At 36.4% G+C, this 25,372-nt stretch overlaps 1 protein-coding gene across 1 annotated transcript; it reads right to left on the bottom strand.

Moving 5' to 3' along the window:
- Positions 1-267: 267 nt before the first annotated feature.
- Positions 268-25,372, bottom strand: LOC146141017 (tenascin-N-like). The gene is made up of 28 exons (XM_083392780.1): positions 25,239-25,372; positions 25,060-25,169; positions 23,660-23,825; positions 23,142-23,264; positions 22,629-22,763; positions 22,064-22,223; positions 21,913-22,004; positions 21,552-21,600; positions 21,412-21,478; positions 20,618-20,751; positions 20,329-20,360; positions 20,140-20,250; positions 19,752-19,879; positions 19,383-19,547; positions 18,928-19,030; positions 17,830-17,950; positions 16,937-17,064; positions 15,910-16,083; positions 14,797-14,886; positions 14,325-14,398; positions 13,558-13,651; positions 12,772-12,973; positions 10,470-10,642; positions 4,979-5,105; positions 3,629-3,744; positions 2,227-2,320; positions 705-842; positions 268-337 (listed from the first exon to the last, which is right to left on the bottom strand). The coding sequence occupies exons 1-28, from the start codon at positions 25,306-25,308 to the stop codon at positions 268-270; spliced, it is 3,246 nt and encodes a 1,081-aa protein (XP_083248906.1). The 5' UTR covers positions 25,309-25,372.

Here is a 25,372-nt window from a genome sequence, read left to right as displayed (position 1 = left end):
GCTTGTGTTATCTAATTGTAGTTCAAATATATTTTTTTCAAATTAATTGACGTAAACATTTCAAAAGATTTCAAAATATATTTCTGGAATCGTACTTGCCAACGCCGACTACACAAGTATTATAGTACAGCGAATGCCTTCAGATAGACTTAGTCTAATCAGTCAGTCTAATCAGGATATTAAGCAAAGACCAAGCTAGAAAAACAACTGGCCTGCTGTGAGGTTCGAACACACGACCTCGGTCATACCGGGAGCGTCTTAACTGAGCTACACAGGTAGAGAAACAATAAATAGCACCTTAGCCTGCTTCATGCTTTGGAATTGTATGTAAGCCTTTCTGAAGACATACGCGGTACAATTTTCGAAATTTCTTTGAAATGTCAATACCACCACAAGCTAATGAAACGTTTATATACATAACTTGTATTCTGTGAACAAGCCTGTTTGGAGAAATCAGGCAGTCTAATCAGGATTATAAGTAAGTCCGGGTTATAGAAAAACAGCTGTCCCACTGTGAGGATCGAACTCACGACCCTGGTCATAACCAAAGCGTCTCTCTACTGACTGAGCTACACAGGTAGAGAAACAACTATAGAACCTTAGCCAGCTGCATGCTTTAAGTATGTGAGCCTTTTCGAAGGCATCCACTGTACAATTTTTATAACCAATGTCAATACCATCCATTGCTACTTTCGACATCTTACCTGATGAGCGGTCTTTTCTTGCAGACACACACGCATGAGATGCATATGACCAGGAAGAGAATGACGATGGCGGCGATGACGACTGCTATGGCGATCCAGAAGACCCTCGAAGATTCGGATGACGACGACTTGGTTGGACTGGTAAGAGAAACAATTGTGAAATGTAGCAGTGCTTCTCAACCTTTTTTCGAACAGTACACAAGAATTTGTACACCCCAGTCCACGCAATACTCTGAACTTATACCAGCATACTCCCTGTTGTACTGCAAAAAGAACATTTAACCGTACCCCACAATAACGATTATCGAGAAAAATATTAGGTTATGATTTTACAAATAGAACATAGCATCTCACAAGCAATATGTACACTTTAAAATATTTCGTGCCATCTATTGTACACTCCAGTCAGTTTGGTTATAAACCTGTTTATTTATCGTTTCTGATAATAGGCTTATTGTAATGCGGCATATTGTACACCCCAGTACACCCCATCAATGTGGTACGGACTTTAACAATTGTAGTAGTACACCCTTCGGTGTACAATCACCCCGTTAAAAAGCACTGAAATATAGGACCAGTTTGTGTTAATGATCAGCAATTAAGGTCGACATTTATCTTGCCAAGGTCAAGGTGATTTCTACTCTTACATATTCAGTGCAGGTTTTAAAATGTTAATAATTTAGAAGCATTTGTTTTGCGCTTATACTTTAGTGCAGGGATTACTAAACTGGGGTCTGCCAGACCCTTGGGGATACTTGGGTAAATTTTGAAATTTCGGCGGTCCATTGATTGTTAACAAGCCTAATATTTAAATATGGAATGAATTTATTAGTTTACTTGAAAACAACACTTTCAGCGGTTTTTTTGAGATGTATTTATACTTCGTTTCAGCTTTAATATTTTGTGATCGAAAAGTCTGTACATTTATTGCATGGGGTCACATTATGACCACTAAAAATGTAATACCGACCCTTATCCATGCCAATAAAATATTTTTTAGGAAAAAAAGCTTAAGAAACCCTTTTTTAATGCAACATTTCTTGCTGTGAACAGATTTAAACCTTTAGCATATAGGGTCCTACAATGAGCCGAATAGAAGGTATGACGCTTTTCCACTATGGTTGACTAATAAAGGCATTGTTTACATAAAAATTGTTGCTTTATTTCGACCATATTAAGTCATGCAACCGTGTAGAGTACACAATCACTTATTAAAGTTAGAGAATTGAATTTTTTGATAAAAATTAACCAAATTCAGAAGATTGGTAAAAGTACACGAGAGCTGTGCAAATTACAAAAAAGTAAATGTTTTTATTAACTTAGGTCGGATTTATATTGAGCGAAATGCGCTATAACTTCGTCGGTAAAGAGGTTAATTTCAAGTTCAATTAGTCGAGTTTAATCCTTATTCGGGGCTTGTGTGTTTTGTTAAAAAATTAGTTTTTTAATGTAATAGGCCTGTTAGGTTTCAGGCGTAAAATACAGTGAAGATCTAAGTGAGTATATATAAAGCAAAACAAACCTATCAGAGGAGTCCAATTTATTCAAAATATCATTGTCAAATGGATCGGCATCATCCCCATTGCTGTCAAACGGCCTCAAAGTGACCGGAATACCTGAGAAGAAAAATTAAAGCTGGTAAAAAAATATGTACCAGGCTTAGCATTTTCTCACAGTTGTTGAACAATTTTTATTTACACCTGTTAAACAATTTTTTCAGACAAAGCATCAGTGTTGTAAACAAGTCATTTTGAAATCATTTAAGTCCCAGTCAAGTCATTTGTAAATTAGCTTAAGCGCAAGATAGATATTTCAAATAAATAACAGCTCCCAGTCGAATTCTTCAGTTGTGCAAGTCAAGTCCAAGTCAAGTCATAATTAGCGCAAGTCAACTTCTTGTCTTAAAAATAAAACTTTAAACTATTAAAATTAGTAAACTCGTCCGATTGTGAGCAGTAACTCAAGTAAAAACTAACATAAATGCAATATATAGCCTAGCAAGCAAATTGTTTGGTGTGCGAAAAGTAAGATCAATAACCTTATTTTAGAAAACAAAATCCTTAATGACAACACTTTATTTCAACCCAAGTCGTTAGTTCAAAAAACTTAAGTCAAGTCAAGTCATTTGTCCAAAAGAGTGAAATCATTTTGGACAAAAGATTTAAGTTAAGTCAGGTCATTTAAAAACAGCGACTTAAGTGCACTTAAGTCAATCATTGACTTAAGTCATTACAACACTGCTAAGCATCATTATGTGTTCCTATTGTTAAGCATCATTTTTAGGATCATTAAATGTTCCTAATGCTGTTTTTTGCAATCTAAAGCATGTTGTATTTATTTTAACCAAAACATTACGAAATCAAAACTGGTATAAATCATTTAAAATCAGATAAACTTAAACGTTTCAGGTCTAATCTATGTTTAATGGGGGATCGCTTAGTGTCATCTGTCTTAGTGTTTTCACTCACACTTATTAGTGCACCGGTCTTACGTTTTAAGTAAAAATACCAACACAACTAGGCCGAAATCACTATGTTTGGCCGTTACCGATAACCGATTTTTTTATGTTTTTTCCAAAAGATACCCTATACCGATAAAGAATTTTTATACACCTGAGATAAGATAATTGATCGACTTATTTTGCAAATCACTCTGCGTGATGATCAACACAGCAAACCAAGCTCTTTGCTACGTCAGTCATCCATGGAAACAGTAGCGAAAGGATAAACATGCAAGTTAAACAAATAGGAAATTTGCTTGTTTTTAAGGAAAAGGGTGTGTAATATTTTCACAGTAAAATATCGGGCCAAACTGACCGATACTGATGTATCGGTAGAAGCTTGATGTCTGCCAAAATTATCTGGATGATCTCTAAGCAGGTCCCACACATGCACACACACACGCGCCCAAACGCTTCTACTTACCGTCGTATTTGGGAAAGGAGTCCCATGAAAAGTCGATGGATTTGTAGTTTTCATGTCCGATCGGTTTGATTCCGAGATAGTACTGAAAGTCCTTTCGTAGGTCTAAGACGTGTGCCCTGCGATGAGCAGATCAAATCGTTAAAGACGCATAAAAAGAGCCTACTGGACAATACTAGAGTTTAGACGATGTCGGATACTTAATATTTTAATCCGTTAGCGATACTCGATATTTTTTTTTACTATCGGGATCCGATCTGATACCGAATGACGTAATTAATATCAAACAACCAACTTAGATGAAATTAAATCGGTCAGTGGTAATATTTTCTAGGTTAATACGTCAAAATTTGTTTTGGCGTTCTAAGGTTAGTTACCTTTGGTTGTTAACCAAATATTATTTTAATAAATTTGTGTTTCAAGACAAAAATAGCCGTTTAGATCGCTAATCCAAGCTGAAATTCCTATGTTAGTTAGGCATCGACCTATAGGCCACCTATAGGCATTGAACGATATACTGAATATTCACATCTGGTATCGGCCCCGATCCGATATTATCGGTCATACCTAATAGAGTTGGAAACAGAGTCAATACCCTTAGCCCAGGGCCACTAAAACTGCTTCATGAATTGCTAGCTGTAGGGCCTGCCGATCGATCGGATTTGGATAACTGTGGGGCCTGCCGATCGGATTTAACTTTTGCGTCTAACTTTATAAACTTTTTTTTAAACTTTATAAACTTAAGGTAAAACAATGTTTCTCAACCTTTTATCGCGGCGACCCAAATGCAAAGCTTAAATATAAGAGAGTGAAACTTTTGGCGAACTAATTTTCCCTTTACTGGATGTCTTTTTTTAATTTTCCATTTACTGGATGTCAATTTTCCCTTTACTGGATGTCAAGCTTTATGTGAACACAACACTAAAAAGACAAAGCATTAATGAATTCGAATTCCATTAATCATGGTCAGAACTTCGCTTTGCTTCCGCAATTTTGTTTGAATTTTGTAGAAATGTTGCAATTTTGTTTGAATTTTATAGAAATGTAGCAATTTTGTTTGAATTTTGTAGAAATGTTGCAATTTTGTTTGAATTTTGTAGAAATGTTGCAATTTTGTTTGAATTTTGTAGAAATGTTGCAATTTTGTTTGAATTTTGTAGAAATGTTGCAATTTTGTTTGAATTTTGTAGAAATGTTGCAATTTTGTTTGAATTTTGTAGAAATGTTGCTCAAAACCAATCTCAATAAATTTAACCACGTGAACTACAGCAGTCGGCGAAAGAACAAATCGAACCAAATCAAACGGCGGCCAAATTTCAAGTCGCAAAGGACTGGTCTAAACAGTGCATGTACCGGGACTCTTTGTATTTGTTCTTCTCCAAGTTGCTTCCCGACGAGAGGGCAAGTTGAAACTCGTTTCCTGGATGACCAGAAAGCCAGGTGAAAGTAGCATTGAACGCCCCGCTATTGGATCCCAGGACTAAAAAGAAGAAAATATGGCGTAAATTGAAAGCAGTTGATAAACGGTAAACACGAGTCCTCTGCTTAAATTGAATTTGCCTATGGGTAATTTGTAAAGCTAAATGTCGTAATAATAACTAGCTGATTCTAAGATTTACCTCAAACTATGAACAACCTTTTAACATCCTATCCCTAACATTACAGAGCATAAACTTACCCTCTTTCGATAAAAAATATCCTCAAAAATAACATAAACGTATATATATATAAATGATTAAACATTCTGCCAGCCAAAATTATTTTAATCGAAAATTTACAAAATTCGATGAACGCAATAAATTCTACATTAAAAAAGTAACCGATCAATCAATCGAATACTCGCGACACTAATATATAGTGTTTTGTTTTTCTTTGTCAATTGTTAAGTATTACGCATTTTGAGCCATGTACTGTAGTCGTTTCGCACCCTGCGGCTTAATTACGTTATTCGCATTCTTGTGCTGATTGCTGATTGATTACAGTGCTATTGTGCTGCTATGCTAATTGATTTCTTTGCTACTTAAACCGTGGTTGGTTTCGTTTCATTGCCTATTACTTCACTGCTCTGATCAAGAATACAACATTGGCGACGAGGATATTTTATCTTTCATTGTTCGACTCCACGCTATTGAAAATCTTCTTCAAGGCTGACGATGGAAAAGTTTTTCGAATTTATGCAAAAGCAAGTGGAAGTTCAAGAAAGACGTCATCAAGAACAGATGGAAGTTATGATGACGCTACTGAAGAAGACATCCTTAGATGAAAGTTCTTCTTCACCCCGTAACAGCGTGCCCCAAGCCACGCCAAATTTCTGCGCGTTCGATTCTACAGTGGAGCTGTGGCAAGACTATTTGTCAAGGTTTTATACTTTTGTCAAGGCCCATGAAGTTCCCGAGACGAGACAAGCGCAAGTTTTTCTGACAAATCAGAGCGGTACTGTATACAAGCTTCTGGCCAATTTGGCATCGCAGAGTTCTCCACCCAAACAGGTTAATGACCTAAAGCTGGGCGAGATTAAAGCTTTCATGGATGAGCAGTACGACCCCAAGCGTTTCGTGGTAAGAGAGCGTTTCAAATTTTGGAGCGATATGAAGCGTAAGCCGGGGGAATCTATCCAGGAACTTGCAGCACGTATTCGTCAAGACGCTAGTACCTGCGACTTTCCATCTATCACCGACCCTTTGGACGAAGCATTACGGACACGTTTCATCTGTTCTGTTGGCAATGAGGCTATCCTGAAGGCTGTATTCAAGGTAAAAAGTGACGAACTTTCATTTTCGCGGGCTATACAAATTGCAACGGAGACGGAAGATGCTGCTCGGGCTGCCAAAGAAACTGTTTTCGCGGCAGAAATGGATCCCTCAGTAAACAAGCTCAAAAGCCACAAGAAGGCATGGAAGTCCGGTTTTCAGGATTCGCGAAAGGAACCGTTGTTGAAGTGTCATAGGTGCGGGAAGCCTGGACATCTTGCGACAACCTGTCGTTTTAAAAACTCCAGGTGTAATTTTTGTAAGTGCAAAGGACATTTGCAAGCAGTATGTCGCAAGAAAATGCAGATTTCGAGCGTAAGGTCAGTGGCATCTCTTGACTGCCAGCTTATGCCAAAAATGATTTATACACTAGTCGTCGACTCCAAATCGTTCAACGTAGAACTCGATACCGCTGCAGGTGGCAACATTTTGTCAACCAATGTTTGGAGAAGTATTGGGCGGCCGAAGCTTGATGACACGAGCGTTGCTTATCGATCCGCTTCCGGCCATTCTCTTAATATTATTGGTTGCTGTCGTTTGAAGGTCAATGTTCCTAACTCACATGCCACCAGCATGCTCACGTTTTACGTAACGAAGCTAAGCAATTTAAACATTCTTGGAAGAGATTCCATTCGTGATTTGAAAATTTCTCTGGACAAGATTATGTATGGAACCACCAAGTCGTTTTCCAGATCAGTGTCTGCAATTGAATCATCCAAAGATTTCCAAGCAGAATGTAGGAGGATTTGTCTGGATTTTCCTAATCTCTTTAAAGAAGAATTGGGAACCTTACAAGGCTTCGAATTAGAAGTGCAGTTTATGAAAAATCCAACTCCGGTGTATCACAAGCCAAGGCCCGTTCCGTTTGCTCTGCTCGAGGGTTTAAATCAAAGTTACGAGGCAGGAGTTCGAAACGGCACATGGACGCCTGTGCAATTTAATGATTGGGGTACACCGGTGGTGCCTGTGCGAAAGGCGCCATTACCAGGACAGACCTCTGGTAGAGTTCGGGTATGCGGCGATTACTCTGTAACTGTGAATCCTCAACTCGAGACACATCGCCAGCCCCTACCGTTACCAAGTGATCTAATGCAGAAACTTGGAGGAGGTCACGGTTTCACCAAGATAGATTTGGCAGATGCATACAACCAGATCAGACTTGGCCCAGAAAGCCGAAAGAGGTTAGCCCTCAGTACTCATCGAGGCGCTTTTCTTCAAAATGTGTTACCTTTCGGAATTTCTTCTGCACCGGGCTATTTCCAAAAGTTAATGAACGACATCACTCACGATTTACCAGGTGTGGCGGTATTTTTAGATGACATCTTGGTCAGCGGTTCTTCTAAAGAGAATCATTTGCAAAATTTGCGTCGTTTGCTTCAACGGCTTGATCAAAAGGGTCTACGTTGTCGGTTGGAGAAATGCAAATTTGCGCAAGAAAAAGTTGAATACCTTGGACATGTTCTCACCAAGGAGGGCATTGCCAAAGGAAGTAAAGTCGATGATGTCATAAATATGCCCCCACCAGAAAATGTGTCGAATCTTCGTTCATTTTTGGGTTCCGTGCAGTTCTACAGCAAGTTCTTACCCCCTGATTTTTCAACAGTTGCAGAACCGTTATACCGGCTTACGAAGAAAACTGTAACTTGGAGTTGGGGAAAGAAAGAGGAAGATGCTTTTAAACGTTTAAAACACTTCCTAACGTCAGACAATGTCCTAACACATTTTGATCAAACTCTGCCCATTGGAATAGCATGCGATGCGTCCAACGTAGGAATTGGTGCGGTTTTATTTCATCGTCTTGCAGATGGAAGTGAAAGACCAATAGCCAACATATCGAAAACGCTGACTGACTGCCAGAGGAAGTATAGCCAGATCCAAAAGGAGGCTTTGGCTATTGTGTTCGCTATTCGCAAGTTCTTTCAGTTCCTGTACGGCCGAAAGTTCATTTTGGTCACTGACCACAAACCCTTGTTGACAATCTTCGGTCCAAAGAAGGCTGTTCCAACGCTCGCAGCAAATCGTTTGGCGAGGTGGGCGCTTCTGCTCAACCAATTCAGTTATGATATTGAGTACAGGAAAACCTCCGACATTAATAACGCCGACGCCCTTAGTCGACTACCAGCGGGAAAAGATGCAACTTTTGATAAGGAGGAAACTACCGTAGATTCAGATACGGTTTGTGCAATCACTACTTTGAGTAGTCAAGTGAAACCCGCTGATGCTATGGCTCTTGTAAAGGAAACTGCAAAGGACTGCGTTCTCTCCAAAGTGATGAGACATACACAAGAAGGGTGGCCACATAAAGATTTTGATGTTGGAGATCCCTTGTATCGCTACAGTCAGATTGCGGATTCACTAAGCATCAGCTACGGCTGTTTATTGTACGGCTGTCGACTGGTGATACCTGCTAAACTTCAGCACGAAGTACTCGGGTTGTTGCACCAAAGTCATTTGGGAATGCAGAAAATGAAGCAACTGGCCAGAACAGCGGTTTATTGGCCAAATATTGACAAAGACATCATGGATATTTGTCGCAAATGTCATAGTTGCGCCGAGCATCAAAATGCTCCACCAAAATCTTTATTGCATCCATGGATTCTACCCGAAAAACCTTGGTCTCGGGTACATGTGGATCATGCCATCAACTTTATGGGCCACAATTGGCTGGTCATGATCGATGCTTATTCAAAGTATCCATGCATCCATATGACGCAGTCTATTACAGCAAAATCGACTGCGGATCTTTTAGAGACTGATTTTTCTCACTTCGGGTATCCCTATACGATAGTAACTGACAACGCTCCGACGTTTACATCTGATGAGTTCAAAACTTACTGCAAGGAAAGGGGAATAGTTCACCTTACTGGAGCTCCTTACCATGCTGCGACAAATGGCACAGCTGAACGTCTTGTTCAGACTTTCAAACAGGCTTTGAGAAAGTCTGGAATGCCTCCGAAGCAAGCGATAGTGGAATTTCTCATGCAATATCGCAGGACGCCGACTGGGAACGGGTATTCTCCTAGTCAACTTCTCAATAACCGTCAGATGCGCACAAAGGTGGACTCACTTTTTCCTTCACCGCCACACATTGCCCAAGGACGGTTATCAAGAGAAACGTCACGCGCAAACGCTAAAAAACATCGCTTTGCACAAAGTTCGTACAAGGTTGGAATGCCGTGCTACGCTTTGTATCATGGACCTAAGCACAACCATGACCCACGCTGGGTTCCAGCCGTTGTGACGGAAGTTCACGGCACCCGATCGGTCACTGTGAAGGTGATACCTCAGGGACAACTGTGGCGCCGCCACATTGACCAGCTCCGTCCGCGACACGCATCTCCCGAAGATGAAAATCCCGGTGAACTTCCAACACCGGTGAATGATGACGCTCATATCGATGACGGGCCTTCCGGTGATTTACCGGTATCATCCCAGACAACTACCGAGTACGGTCCGACTAATCCGCGACGGTCTAATCGACGCCGCAAGCCTCCGCAACGTTTTTGTTGTTAATGTCGTGATATTGTTATTGCGTAGCTTTGTAATTTTGTTGGGGAGGTGTTAAGTATTACGCATTTTGAGCCATGTACTGTAGTCGTTTCGCACCCTGCGGCTTAATTACGTTATTCGCATTCTTGTGCTGATTGCTGATTGATTACAGTGCTATTGTGCTGCTATGCTAATTGATTTCTTTGCTACTTAAACCGTGGTTGGTTTCGTTTCATTGCCTATTACTTCACTGCTCTGATCAAGAATACAACAGGTTTTAGACTCAAGTTAACACATATGACCTTATTTAAGAAAGCACTATACCGATTATAATTTTGCTTTACATACAGGGTTGTGAAACACAAATTTATGAAAAAGATTCAAAGACATTCACAAAAAGTTTAAACTCAATTTTTTATAGCTTTTCAAGGATCTAAAGTTAAATTGCTTGACATTATTTTGATATAGTTTGAAAACAAAACAGTATAAAAGTCATGGTCAACACACTAACATATAGAGCTGCGCCAAGTATAATGAGATAGTCCTACATTTTCGCCCGGCTTAAAGCAATCCAAATTTGTTGGATCGGTTGAAAAAAAACTTACCCGACAAATCAACAGGGGCCTCCATGATGGTAACCATTTGTACGACTGTTGCTGCAGTGAGGTTTGAGACGGGAACTGCATAGAACTTTAGCTTGTAGCTGCCGAACGAAGAAAGGCCCCCGAACACTACAGAAGTGTCGCCCACATTGGTCGTTCTACGTTCCACCTCCAGCCTATTGCAAATAGAAATGATTAAAGACAACTGAACAGGCTGTGATACTTGATATATCATTCCGATAGCGCTGCCCGGTATTTTGAACAAAAAGTATCGCAATCAGATTCGATAATAAATGACGTCATTACTATGGTCAAATCAGCAAAATTAGTTAAACTGCAGAGTGCAATGTTAATGCTTTTTAAGGTTACGACATTTTCTATTGCGTTATGAATCCTACAGTACATCTTCTACATCAGGGGTTCTTAAACTTTTTTTACCGCGCACCCCTAAAATTTTCTTTCGTAGGCAAAAATAATTAAAAAATGACGTCATAAATTGACGTCACAATACAAATATACCTCATAAATTTGCTGATTTTGGTCCAAAAATGCGAAGGTGAAATGAAGTCTAAATACATTCAGTGCAAAACCATTTTATTTTTAATTAAATTGATTTCTTTAATAAATTGATTACTTCTTAAATAAACACTAATATTTCAATTAAACCTTCATGGACCCCCTAAAACTAGTTTACGGACCCCCAAGGGGTACATGGACCCCAGTTTAAGAACCCCTGTTCAATATTTAAAGTAATATTATACTAGAAATTATTAGCCTCAAAGGAGAAAAAAGCTCTACGTTGACCTCAAAGTGGAAAAACTCTACGTTAGATCTCAACAACCAACACAAATTAATGCAGTATCGTATGTACCGGTAAAACCAATTGGTATCGGGTACCGGCTTCGATCCGATTCTATCGGACATCTTAACTGGCTGATTTCGATAAGCCTTTCCGAAGGCATCTTTACTATATACCGGTGCCGTAACCGTTGACCAGTGCAACTCGAGAAGGGCACATTGTTTATATCTTAACGTCTCGGTTAAATGGTAGAACTATATCGTGATAATACGAGTATTTGGAAAGTAGTATGTACTTGACGATGAATCATTCAATGAAAGATACACACATACAGCTACGACACATAGACAAATGTGCGGGTATCTTTCATTGAATAATAATATGAAACTGTAGATCCCATCTCCTCCAGTATGAAGTTGCTTGTACTAACAGAATGGCGACAGCATTTTGTTTGTGGTCCCTTCGTGAAATTAGTTCATTAGGGGAACATCCCAATTGGTCGTTACACTGTTCGCAAGTGGATCAATTTTTATGCCCCTGGGTTCTTTTTTCCGTAAGCCACTCAAAGGTGAAGATAACGCTCTAACCTTCAGGGCGGATAATGCTGTTTACACCCTATGTTAGTCCACCCTAAATGGGGGGGAATTGTGCGAATCCATCCTCACTGTAAAAGGTGGACATTTCTACCTTCGCTATGATGGATCAAAACTTGTAACGCAGTGTTTGCTGGTGTGCGTGCGCCTGGCCAGATTTTTGTTGTTGGATTAAATGAAGGATTTTGGCTAAAATTGTTAGGTGAACAATAGAAAAAGTATAGTCATGTCGCTCTAATGACAGTCGCTGTTTTAAATGAACCGCTATCGCGAGGTCGTTCTACTAACAGTCGTTATTCAAAGCCCGACCTGTTCTATTGTACTGTCCGCCAAAATCCTAAAATTACGGTAAAGACAAATCAAGAGATAGCTGGTACCGGCAATTCTCGAATTCCGAAATCAAGTAAAAATAGTCAAACATAAAATGCAAGTTACCAAATTCAGTAGAGGACCCAATGCCAGCGAACCTAATAAACACAACTATTCTCAAACAAGACGACCCGGTACATTTTCTTGTAACAGCTTCTTACTCGACGAAATGATTGCGCGGTAATGTTAATTTGGCCGAGGAAAACGCAATTAGACCAAAACAGGGATTCTTAAACATTTTTTACCGCGGACATAAATTTACGTCATTATACAAACAGACTTCAGAAATTTGCTGTTTCCTGTCCTAAATATGTGAAATGAAATGAAGTCTAAATATATTCAGTGTAAAAACGTTCTATTTTTAATATAGCCTTCATTTTTTCATTGAAACATTGATTGCCTAAATATACGCCAATAGTTTAATTAGGCCTTCATGGACCCCCTAAAACTAGTTCAAGCACCCCCAAGGGGTCCATGGACCCCAGTTCAAGAACCCCTGGGCTAGAAATTTCAAGTGCCTAAAACCAACGAACGAAAAACACACCTGTTTTCAAACAAGACGATCCGGTAAACTCTGTATCCGATCGCCTTCCATCGAATCCGCACCGAGTTGCCTTCCCAAACGAAAGCAGCGATCACAGGAGTCGCTTTCGGTCTTGTGTCGAAGGGGATACGAACCGGTTTGCTCCTGAGTGAGCCAGATCTAGCCTCAAGCGAGACGCTGTACGTAGTGTTGGCCCTAAAACCTGAAAAGAAAATTGGCAAATTTTGGAACGGCCTTGGAGAAACGGCCTTGGCAGCCAAACTTATAAGCAGCGTAAAACTGAAAGAAGATTTCTGAAGTCATAATAAGAATATTAAAACCCATACATAAGTAGATATCATTTTGAACGTTTCCAACAACTCTTCATTCATTTTCAACATTTTGTTCATTTTTTTTTCAATGTTGAAAATAAATTAAGAGTTATTCGAAAACGTTCAAAATGATACCTACTTCTGCATGGGCTTTGATATTCTTATTACGTCTTACTACAACTTCCAACCATTATTCTCCCAAGTTCATTGCTGTAGTGTTTTGTGAGGAGTAAAGAGATTTGGAGAAAAAAACTCGCAGAATTAAATTCGAACTTGTATCATCTTCAGTTAATGTTACTGAGAAGTAAACCAAATCATCATTTATAAAAGGGGGGAAGCAATTGTGCTATCAACACATTAACTGAAGAAGATACAAGTTCGTATCGAAACGTCAAGATGATGTCGATCTACTCGACCTTTTTGGATTTGCAACTTTCAAGATTTTTTTTAAATCGGTGTTTGGTGAAACACTCACCCGTCAGAGCGGCATGTCTCGCCTTGTAAGACCCCGTCCCTGAAATCCTGGCGGATGGGTTCGCTGACACGTTATAGAGTGATGTCATCGGCACCTAGCGTAATAGAAAAGTTTGCATTGAGTTTCGCGTGCGTGCCGAAAAAACACCCATAAATAATAGAGGTTTAAACTTCATTTACACACAATTATACAACGTCCAGAAAAGAAAATCAGTGAAAAGTTGGTTAGGGAATTAAAATTGCGTCCTAGATATTAAATAAAATTTACAAGAAGATATAACAGCGTAAACGGCATATTAAATTTAAAGCGATGCTGTCCATCACCAACATAACACATTAAATCCTATACGGCATTATGATTGCTAGAATAACAGTTAAACCAGATAAGCATGTAATACACATAATACCAGAGGGGCGGATCAAGTAGGGGTAGGAGGCCATGGCCTCCAAGTTATATTTTTATCCTATTTATTTGCATAAATGGAAAACATTTCTATATCTTTGTTTGTGTATAGAATAGTTTTCTAGAATATTTAAAACCAACGCACAAGTTTTAGTTACATTTGCACGAGTTCGACGGGCAACAGTTTTTTTAAGATTTTTTGTAGCATGACGTCACTTTGAAAAGTTTCATTCGTCCAAACAAAATTCCGCCCATGCACAACATATACATTAAAAATAGACTGGTGGACAGCATCTCACAAAGGTCAGTTGTTTGCCAGCCCGTAATGACACTACAGTTTACATCCTATACTCAACAATACTTACTGTGTCCCAAAAAATTTTTAACTCGTTTGAAAACTGATTGTATTCCATCCTTGTGACTTTTGGGGAAGATAGCACTGCGATAAGAAACTATAGAAGTTAGAGAGTGATATAAGTGACATTTCAATATACAAACAAAGTCGACATTTATCTTGCAAGGATCAAGGTGATTTCCATTATTACATATTCAATTCTACAAAGTTTAAAAAGTATTTTTCGGCGTTTTTTGTCAATTTATGTTAAATTCCAGTTATCTTGGTGCTTTTGTTGCAAAATATCTGCCCCAAACGCAATTGGTTTATTTTTCCATTCCTGTTTTTTGTCATTATTACACCTTAAAGTCTAAAAAAATTGCGAAACTACAGGAACAATTTAGTTCAGGGTGAAACTGGTCTGCTGATATTTCAATTGCACCCGGCCAAAAATATTACCAACCTTAAACTTATTGCTTCAGGTTATTGAACTGGGTACTCACGTGTTGTAAAGTTGAGCGAAGCCTGTCTTCCGTAGCCAACCGAACTTTTACCCATCACTGAAACGAAGTACCTTGTGCCAGGAGACAAATCTGTGGTGAATACATCATATAAAAAACAATATATCTTTGCCCACAACTCAAAAACAAGAAATGCTTCACGATTTTTATGCGATTTACAAAACAATTACAATCAGCGAATTATTTAAATTTTTAATATTTTTATTGAAAACACACCTATACCTACACTGATAATGAAATAAGCGTGCATGGAAACGTTTTTTTAATGATGTCGGTTTACTCGACCTATTTGGCTTTCACATTCATTTTCAAGCTACATTACTGATCCGCGCATAGTGCACCTACGTTTATTGAATTTACTGAGAAAACCGTTGTATCGCGCTCTAAGTGTACAATTTATTTTTGGACGTTATTCTTACAAAACATACTGTTTGTTTGTCAGACGCAAAACTAATAAATATAAAAGACCACTTTTTAACAAGGAAATTAAGCAAATAGTTTAATTGTCCAGTGAAAGTATATCAAATTCTACCAAGAGTAATTTATTAGACAACTAAATATTAAGGGAAGTTTCCTTTTACAGTAATGATTGTAAAAAATTATTTTCCAGGCTAATTAAAAAAAAGTCCAATATCACAACATGCACACTAAACAAAACGCTACGTCCAACCCTAACAAAAACGAAAAAAAGTTTAACGGTAATGTTAAGATTAACAGTGAGCTTTCAAAACCGCATTTTAATGTAAGTGCTTTATGACCGATTTAATTGTGTAATCATTCTATGACTTGCGGTCAAAGGTCACCGAGCACATGGTGCCTTGACATTGTAGTTGTCCTTACTGCAGTTGGTGTTACTACCTTGTAGCGGTAGGAGCTCATATTGTTAGTTACTTGTAAGTGTTTGGCAATGATGTTCAACTTACTGACTCTGTTTCTGTTTTAATAAGATTGTTTTGTATTGAATTCATTCGAATTAAGAAATCCACTTGTTTAAGCCTTTGCGCGTTTTAATAAATTCCTGTACGAGTACACTGATAAAGACTTCAGTATCGGATCGGATCCAGTAGTGTTCAGGTAGCATACTGCAACCGTTACCTTGAATCCTTATAAAGGAATCATTTGTGAACTTCATTTCGTCTTTTCGCGAGTACAGTCCAGACACTTTGATCGTGAATAGGTTCGAGTTGAGCAAAGGATCCCACATCAGCACAGCGCTGTTGCGAGTCAAGGTTTCGGGCTGTACTCTGAGGTTTCCGGGGGCGTCGAGTGCTGTCAACAAAAAATACATCGTTAGTTGAGTAAGACCAGTTATTACTATGAGTCAAGAGTAGGAATGTCCGGTATCAGGCGATTTATTCCGATGCCCGATGCATCAAGTTTCGCGATCCGATTTGATACCAAATTATGTCATTACCATGTTGGAACATGCAAAAGATGAAGTTAAAACGTTAAAAATGATTTTTTTCCAGGCTGTTATGCCAAAGTTTCCTTCAAGGTGAAGATGTTTTCTTACTTTAAGTTGTTAACCTTCTAATTTTTTAAGATAAAAACATCTCATCTGATCGCAAATCATGGCTGAAACCTCTATGTTAATTTGTTTTTAGATAGGCACCGATACCAACCTAGTATCGGGCGAGAACCGATACTTTGACTTTGCCTCGGATATTGGCTGCAATCTGATATTATTGGGCATTTGTAGTCTAGAGATGTCTGGTATTGTCGGATCGTGGCAAATACCTGTCAAGTATCAGCAACGGGACTAATGTGAAACCAAATTATTTTTTGCATTTCAGTCATTGATCGGATCAAAAATCGCTAAAAAGTCTATGAATTATTAATTTGGCCTATTTTGTTATATAAATGACGTCATCTATCACAGAAAAGTAGCAATTATAACAGCAATGGTTGATAAAGGTTTAACAGCATGCAGCAGTTTCACATAGAAGTTTTTGATTGAAAAAATGGCATGAAAATTTCCGATAAATATTAAAATGTAACAGGAAAAAAACAAAAAAGAAGCAAAAAAAATTCGAAGGTAAAAAAATGTATCAAAAGAATCCTCTTATCTCTTCAAACAATTTTTGACCCTTCATTATTTTGGAAAAACTAAAAACGAATTTACCTGTTGTATGTCGAACTACAGACGCCAATATACTTGAGTTCATTGCGTTGCCAGATTTCACCCCGATCTCATAATCAGTGTTGGAAGTTAAATTCTCCAGTAAGTAGACGTTCCCGGTAACCGTGGCACTAAAAACATAAATAGTTTGACAATGGTTGGTGACATAAACGCAGCTATATTCCTAAACTTAGGAGTACGTTGACTATTATTTTGGTGCCCATTAAGGCCTAATTAAAATTTTGATATGTAATTCTTTTAAATTGAATTTTTTAAAGAAAAAGGGTTAAATTGAAAAAAGCTTGGCGCCTTTTTTGAAAGGTATTTTGAATCCATTTCAGTTTCACATTTTGCGGACTTAAAAAGCAGGTTTCTTAAGTTCAACTCTTTTATGAAGTTATCCCGAAAAATTGCATACCGACCCTGGCAATAAAAATATAATTTTAGGGAGACGGCCAGTGTTGTTAACAAGTCATTTTAAACTAAGTCGTCTTTTGTGAAAATGCCAAACAAGTCCCAGTCCAAGTCATTAATAAAGCAAGTCAACTCCAAACCAAATCATTGATTGAAAATTAAAACCATAAATTAATAAAATCAGCAACGTCATCCAATTATGAGCAATATCTCAAAAACTAAAACAAACTTTTTGCATGAACAAATTAAAAAAAATAGCCCAATAATAATATAATGAAATGTCAAATAAAATAACTTAATTTCAACCGAGGTCATTTGACTCAAGTCCAAGTCAAGTCATTTTTCCATAACGACGTCAAGTCATTTCAAAACCGTAACTTAAGTGCAGTTAAGTGAGGTCATTGTCATTGATTAAGTCATTACCACACTGGAGTCTGCGTTTAAAAGGTAAAGGACCCCTGAACCATGAAGACCATACTCACTTGAAACAGCAGGGTTTTACCGACAAGAGGTAAAACGTTGCGCCGTCGACTTTTTCCCAAGTTAAACTCAAGCTGTTGTAGGTTGCTCTTGTGACGTTTAAATTGCTGGGCGGCTGTAAAACTAAAATAAACGAAACCAGCATGAACACCTGATTTAACATTTCGGTTGCGGTCGTTTTACTCAATGGTAATGTTTCTATTATCATCAAGGTAAATGCAAAGTTTATAAACAACTTAAAGCTGTATTTGATTTACCTATTTTGTATGTTTATTTTAAAAACGTAAAGCCTATTTGATTTTTTTAGCACTAATAAAATAAAGCGTGTTGATTTGAGGCCCACAAACGCAAAAAGTTAGTTTACGCTAATTTCCGGATGATTAAGGATTACTTTTCGTTTCAATAATTAAAACTGAAAAAACGCTGATTTGATGTTGTCTACCTCAGCAGTATATTCACAGGGTTGCCAGTTAGGGTTTTTAAAGCCAAATTTGAAAATTTAGGCATTTTTTGAACCTCTTGAACCTCTTTGGACTTTATTTTTTCGTTTTTTTTTAATGTCATGAGTGTTATGTTAAGAAGATATCAAACTAACGCAAAAAGAGAAAAAAAAATCCAAAAAAATTAAAAAAAGAGAAAAATTGAAGAAAAATTTGCCATAAAAAGAGAAATCAATGTACCAGCATGACCATTTATTGCATTTTTGTGTTTATTTAAGGATAAACATAGGCTTGTTAGAGTTTGTAGTAGATTTGGCTTTTTTGGTATTTTTTTAAGATTAATTTTGGCTTTTTTTATTTTTTCTATCTGGCAACCATGTATATTCATGGAATAAGTGCGTTATAATCATGTTGAAAATTAATAAAGAAATATTCGAAACCTTCAAAATGTTAGCTAGTGATATATGAGCTTTCATACTTCGGCAAAACTCCAGCCATTAAGTCCACACTTAAGACAACTAGACCAAGGTATCACAACTTAACTTTTATCATAATGTTTTTTTACCACTATAGTCCAGCACTGATAAACTGAGTGTTTTTTTACACTTGCATTACAGTATATCAGTCACGGCGACCGGCGTCAAAGTTATAAATACCGACCTGTGGTTTGGTTTATTGTTGAAATCAATCCGCTTCCAATATTGTTCGCTCCTGTCACGGAAATACTGAACAAGGTACCACCTGGTAGGTTTCTGATCGTAATCTAAAGCAAAACACAAAAGTTGAATTTATTTTTTTTTTAGTTGGAAGGTTGTAAATTTATATAATTGTATAACTTTGAATTGTTCTACTGGATGGTGTTGGACATCTTCGAAAATCTATTCAAATTTTAAGTAACACATTTTTTCTAACCAAAAAAACATCCATCTATGACCGACACTTTTCAAATAATGATGCCACTCATTAGAGGTAAATGGGATTAGAAAAGCTCTATCGATTAAATATATCGCTCAAAAGTAAAAGCTTATTTTTACACATCAGTTTATTTACACCTGGCAGCATCTTGTCTCATAACGATTAAATTAGAAGAAATCTTAGACAACAAGAAATCAAACCTGGTTATTCGTAGTGGTGTTTAGAAAAAACAGCTGTTCGCTGGAAATCACTTGCACTTCGTAATGATTAGCTCCCTGAAGTGCATCCCAAGTAACTGTAAAGCTATCAGAAGACACTGAAGATGGGTTGACATGCAGATTTTTCGGCGCTGGTAGAGCAGTTGTCTAAAGTAAAAACAAAACAGAAGAAATTGCAGACGACATTTAAAACACGTTAATCTTGCTAGCTAAAAACACCAACTCTAATATTTAAGTATACCCTAGATACTTTTTACTCGTTTGCTAAACAAAACAATATGATTTGTTTCCTCTTTAAAATTTCAACAAATCCCCCAAATGTCCCATGCCGCCTCTTTCTTAATTACTTACCTGGGTTATTACTGACACCTCACTTGCTTCATCACTTGCAAATGCGATAACATTAACAGTGTAGGTTGTGTTGGGCTCCAGACCAGGAAATTCGACTTTTGTCACTCGTTGAATGATTTCTTCATTGTCTAATAAACAATTGAACCTTGTTTAAGTCTCATTTCGCTCAGATTTTTGATGACAATGGTGAGCGAAACATACGTCAGTAAGTTTCCTAATGTTAATATTTCTTTACAATGGCATGCTAACATCTGGTTGAATTTTTTTTTCACATTTCATAAGATACTACAAATTTTCGATTCAAAAAGCTGTTTTGTAGTGAGTCAAAAAAAATCCTAAAAATTTACTCAAATTTTAGAAAAAAGCAACATAAAAACAATATTCGTACTTGGCAAAATTGTAACTCTGTACTGATCAGCTCCTCTGACAGGATTCCATCGAAGTGTAAACTTATTGCTGAATACAGACAATACCGTTAAGTTGTTTGGTGGCTGCAGTCCTGCAGAAAATAAGAAACGTTTTAATACTTAGGGGTTTGTCAAACAAAACAAATTTTCCAAATAAATTTAAAACTTACCGAACACGAAAGCCGGATGTTGAAACGCATAACTGTACACAAAAAACGTTTTAGTACAACTTACCCTTTCAAAGAGTAAATATTCAAAATAGATTTAAACAGACCTAAACTATTTTAAAATATAAATTTAAATATTTTATTTAGCGTTCTATGTGACTACTATTAATCATTAAAACAAAACTCAAACATTTAAAAAGTATTTTCCTTATCTTAAATATGCTAAATTTTTGACAGTTTCACATTTTTCGGACTTAGCCCCAAAATTTTGCCTCATATATACACATCATACTTTTTTGATGTGATTCCGTGTCTTGTGCTTCCCTTAAAGTAGTTGATGCCCTGCTTTTTCTTAACAGACACCACTCCACCTGCTCCATTGTCAATTCGGCCATCATGAATAGCCGCAGCGCAAACGTATGAATCCTGCAACAAATTGTGAAATTACTACCAACCAGTGTACTGACCTAATTCAATGACTTGACTTAAAGCACTTAAGTCACTGTTTTCAAATGACTTAACTTGGCTTAAGTCTTTTGGACAAAATAATTTCGCTTGACTTGAGTCTTGCTGAATAATGACTTGACTTGACCTACGTTATTTGGACAAACTACTTGGGTTAAAACGAAGCATTTTTGTTATAAAATTAAGCTATTTATCCTATTTTTTGCGCATAAAATACTTTGTTTGCTGTATGTTACCTTTTTCTTCTTTTTACTTTGGTTATTGTTAATAATCGTACTACATTAACAATTCCGATTGTTTAACGTTTATTTTTTATGATAAGGACGTGACTTGAAATTGACTTGCTCAAATTATGACTTGACTTGGGCAACTGATGCCTTTGCCATGTACTTGACTTGTTATTTATTCAAAAAGACTCGACTTTGATTCACGTTATTATATACAAATGGCTTGACTGGGACTTAAGTCGTTTAAAAATGACTTGTTTACAACACTGCCAACATCTATGAGAAACTTTACATAGCATTACTTGGTTGCAAAAAAGTACTTAAAAAAAAAGTACAAAAAAATATAATATTTTAGTTTTACTTTAATATGAAAAAAAAAATAATTTAGACTTACGCTTGTATAAACGTTTGTTCCATAGACCTCGCTTTGGTGTTTTGCACAATATGCTGGGCAGTTCAACCTTTAAACAAACATTTGTTTTAGCTTAGAAATTAAATGGGTGTTAGGCATACTTTATTTTCTGCTGTTCCCACCTGAATTCAGTTTTTCTTGAAGCCCTTGCAGTTATGAAACATTCTGATACTGTTGAAAAATAAAGTATGTTTTACCCAAATCTAGTTAGCTTATAAGACTAAAAGGTTAAAAACTAATGCATTAAAATCAAATATAAAATAACATGAAATAAAGTCAATTTCCGCGATATTCGTTTTCGTTTGGGCTTAAAATCTATTTTAATATTATTATGGATTCAAATTAATTCAAATAATTTTTTTATGAATTCGATTCAACAATTTCAATAAATACGCTATTTTCATATATTTTTTATATAAAGAAAATCATTTTTAACAAAGGTACAAAATTAAGCTTTTAAAAAAGATACAAAATTATACTTACAAGTCCTGGCGGATATTCTCTGAAATTCACTAACACCAGCTGAATTTCTTGTGGCTACTTTTATTACATATTCCGTAGCAGGCTTTAAATCACTGCAACAATAGTAAAATATTAAATTGTGCTCCTTCCAAGTCAAAACAAAATTGCTTACGTCAAAACCAGAAATGTGTCCTGAGTTTGTTGAGGTTCAACATCAGAAGAATATTCTACAACGTAGTTATATGCAGAAATGACTTCGTCCCAGCGGACACCAATCATTGTTGGCGTTATAGTTTCTTGAACAACTCTCAAGTTTTGTGGCGGAGGTAATTCTGAAGGCATTTGTGGTAAGTTAATGTTTAAAAAAGATGGAATTTGATTCTTTATTAGTCAGTTGGAGATATTATATGAATCAGTGGTTCCCATTGGGGCCATCAAGCAGCTTTAAAGGGTTTGTGAATGAAAACTTTTCAGGTCTAAAGGCAACATAAAATCAGTTTCACGCTGAGACATTTTTTCTTTTAAATTTGTTTTATTGCAAGGAACCCTTAAAAACCTATAAGGAGTCTACTATGTTAACTTATCAAAATATTAGGAACCACTGGTAGAAATACTGGGAATACAGTACAATAAAAATAACCTTTGAAAAATTTTAACATAATATTTTAGTATGTCTTATAATTGTAAACAAAGCAAAATTGTACAAGACGTTTAAATCTTTTTTTTTGGTACTCAACTGGTTGTTTGTTGAATAGAAATCTCACCACCATTTCCAACCCAATTGACTGCGAACACAGTAATCGTGTAACGAGTGTTTGGGGATAAATTTTCCAACTTTGTTTGAACAGAATATATTTTCTTAGGAATGGTTCCTAAAGACAAAAAAACAACACACAACACTTCAAAGATAAAAACTTATATTTATGATAATTTTTTATAATGCGTGTTTTGAATTAAAATGTTTAAATACACGTTTACCATTTAACTAAACCAAAAGTATAACGTTGTAATTAAAAAATTTATTAATATTAAAACTCATAATTTAAACCAGATAATAAAATAAAAATTGGTATTTTAAAATAGAAAGGTATTATGAATATTTACAGATATCTTACCTTACTTTTACCAGTTTAATTAAGTATTATTTAATTTTTAAAAAAGATCACAGAATTTATCAAGTGTAAAAGTTTGAAAACGTTTTTCTTGGTTTTCTTAAATTAATTAAACATTTTAAGTTAAAGGATGCAAACCTGCTGAAGGTTGTAAAGTGACGGTGTAGTATATTTTTCCAATAACTGGAGTCCACCTCACAACCATCGAGTCATGTGTAAGAGAATCTTGAATGACCGAGGCACTTCTAGGAGGTGACAAAGCTGAATATTTAAAAGATAATTTAATATAAATTTAAACTTCATTAAAACAATAATTTTAACACCATTATAAAACATTTATGTTTTAAATAAATAAAAAACTTCATATGCATTTTTGTTAAACACATCGATTTTGTATATAAACTGTTGCTACCAGGCATACTAGGCTAATAATATTCTTCAGGCTAGCAATGAAAAAAGAGATTAAAATAGGTTACCGAAACGTTGGTTAACAATTACAATTGCCAGGAGCTGTTTTTGATTATCAAATCGATTTTATTATTAACCCATACACTATTGTAATGTGCAAAATAAACAATTATCAAATTTGAAAAAAAACAGTTAGTATTAAAAACAAAAAAATAAATGAAAAAGAGAAAAAAATAACAATAAAGTACCTGTCCTTTGAGTTATAACCGTAGGGCTACTTTGTGAATCACCGTGGACGGCAAATAAAGTAAATTTATATTCTGTGTCTGGGTTTAAACCGTTAATGTCAGCAAAAGGATTTTTTATATTTGATCCTGCTCCAGAAATTGTAATGGTTGGTGGTTCAACAAAAATCTGCAAAAAAGAACAATGAATAATCTATCTTACTTGTTAATACAAAAATATGATCAATGTTTTATAAACATAAGTTTTAAATTATGTGGAGGTTTTAGGGCAGTGGTTCTTAACCTTTTTTCAGCCGCGCCCCCCTTTGGTAATTTCCTCATGCCTTGCGCCCCCCCTATGAAAATATTTTGACATTTTTCAATTAAATATCACTGAGAAAACAGGAAAATAGTGAAGGGTGTTGTTCGTAAAATTTTGAGTTTTATTTGGTCGAATTGGCTAAATGCAACCGAAGAGGCGTTTCGCATTGGGCACACAACAAATTGCGCGAGCTCGACACATTGATTTTATCGAGCTGATTTTGACAAACGTGTTGCGAGGGCATTGACTCCACAGTTGTAAGAGCTGTATGATGTTGAGCGCAAAAAATGTCAAGCGCAAATATTAAACATTGCGTTATAGTGTTTTAAAAAATGTAACGACACACAATACAACGGCAATATTGCAAAAACAATATAGTTTCGCGCAAAAAAAGTCCGACTCCCCCTGTTGCTATAGCCTGTTATCATATATAAAATATGGATGAAAATTAGTCCGAAAGGGCGATAGCTTTTATCATTTATTTATAGGTTAATTTAATAGGGTGGTGATAGCGTGGATTTTCTCAAAGGGAATTAGAAGATTCGCGCGAAAATTTTTGCAGTTTTAATGTTAAAGTTGGCAAAAAACAGAGTTTGTATGTAGGAATTATGCCTAAAAAAAACGAAACCATTAAAATCACTGCAAAAAGTTAAAATAATAAAGTCAAGCTCGCGCCCCCCTTAGAATTGCTTGGCGCCCCCCTAGGGGGGCGCGCCACCCCGTTAAGAACCGCTGTTTTAGGGTCTCATGTATTAAATAATAACATTTCACTGAATTTTACAATTTAAATTTGTGATTTATTTTTCCAATCAATTATTTGATTCCAATCAATTTTTCTCTAACAAATTTTCGTTCCAATTTGAAGTGATATTAATTCCTAAATGGCATTTATGATCCTTATGCAAAAAATAAACATTAAATAGTCAAAAAACATGGTTTATCTGATCATTCGAGATCAAAAGTTTTACAATAAAATTAAAATGAGGAAATTCGCATTAAATATCAATCAAAACCGGGAAAAATCTGGTCTGGTGAGTAGATACGATAAGTATAAGGAGATGTCTGGACACAGATTATTAAAAAAAAAAACCGGTTCGCTTACCTTGTAAGAGTCTGCTTTTGGGGCTGCAGTCCATATCAATAGAAGAGAAGTGTCTGTCACAGAATCGCTGTCTACTTGAAACTTACTGGGTGGCTTTAAACCATTTGAACCTAAAAAACGCAAAATCATTAAACTATTAAGTCTTCCGTTTAAAATTCCATGTTCCAAATCTTGCTTACCGAATAATCCGTTGGCATTGGGCAAAAATAAACAAACAGAAATCAAGAAACTTAGATAGACGGGCGACATTGCGTATAGCTTAAACGTTCTGACGTCGAAAGCGTCTTAAACGGGACCGTTTGAGCTGAATGAA

Source organism: Ascidiella aspersa, chromosome 6 (genome assembly GCF_963924565.1).
Source record: "Ascidiella aspersa chromosome 6, kaAscAspe10.2, whole genome shotgun sequence".
NCBI classification, from domain to species: Eukaryota; Metazoa; Chordata; class Ascidiacea; order Phlebobranchia; family Ascidiidae; genus Ascidiella; species Ascidiella aspersa.
This window is presented reverse-complemented; position numbering and strand designations above follow the sequence as displayed.

Coding starts and splice junctions, on each gene's coding strand:
- LOC146141017 (XM_083392780.1), bottom strand. CDS start 25,308: ATGTCGCCCGTCTATCTAAGTTTCTTGATTTCTGTTTGTTTATTTTTG. Junction 20,251..20,328: donor ACATCCGGCTTTCGTGTTCG/GTAAGTTTTAAA, acceptor TATTTTCTGCAG/GACTGCAGCCACCAAACAAC. Junction 19,031..19,382: donor ACACCACTACGAATAACCAG/GTTTGATTTCTT, acceptor GTTTTGCTTTAG/ATTACGATCAGAAACCTACC.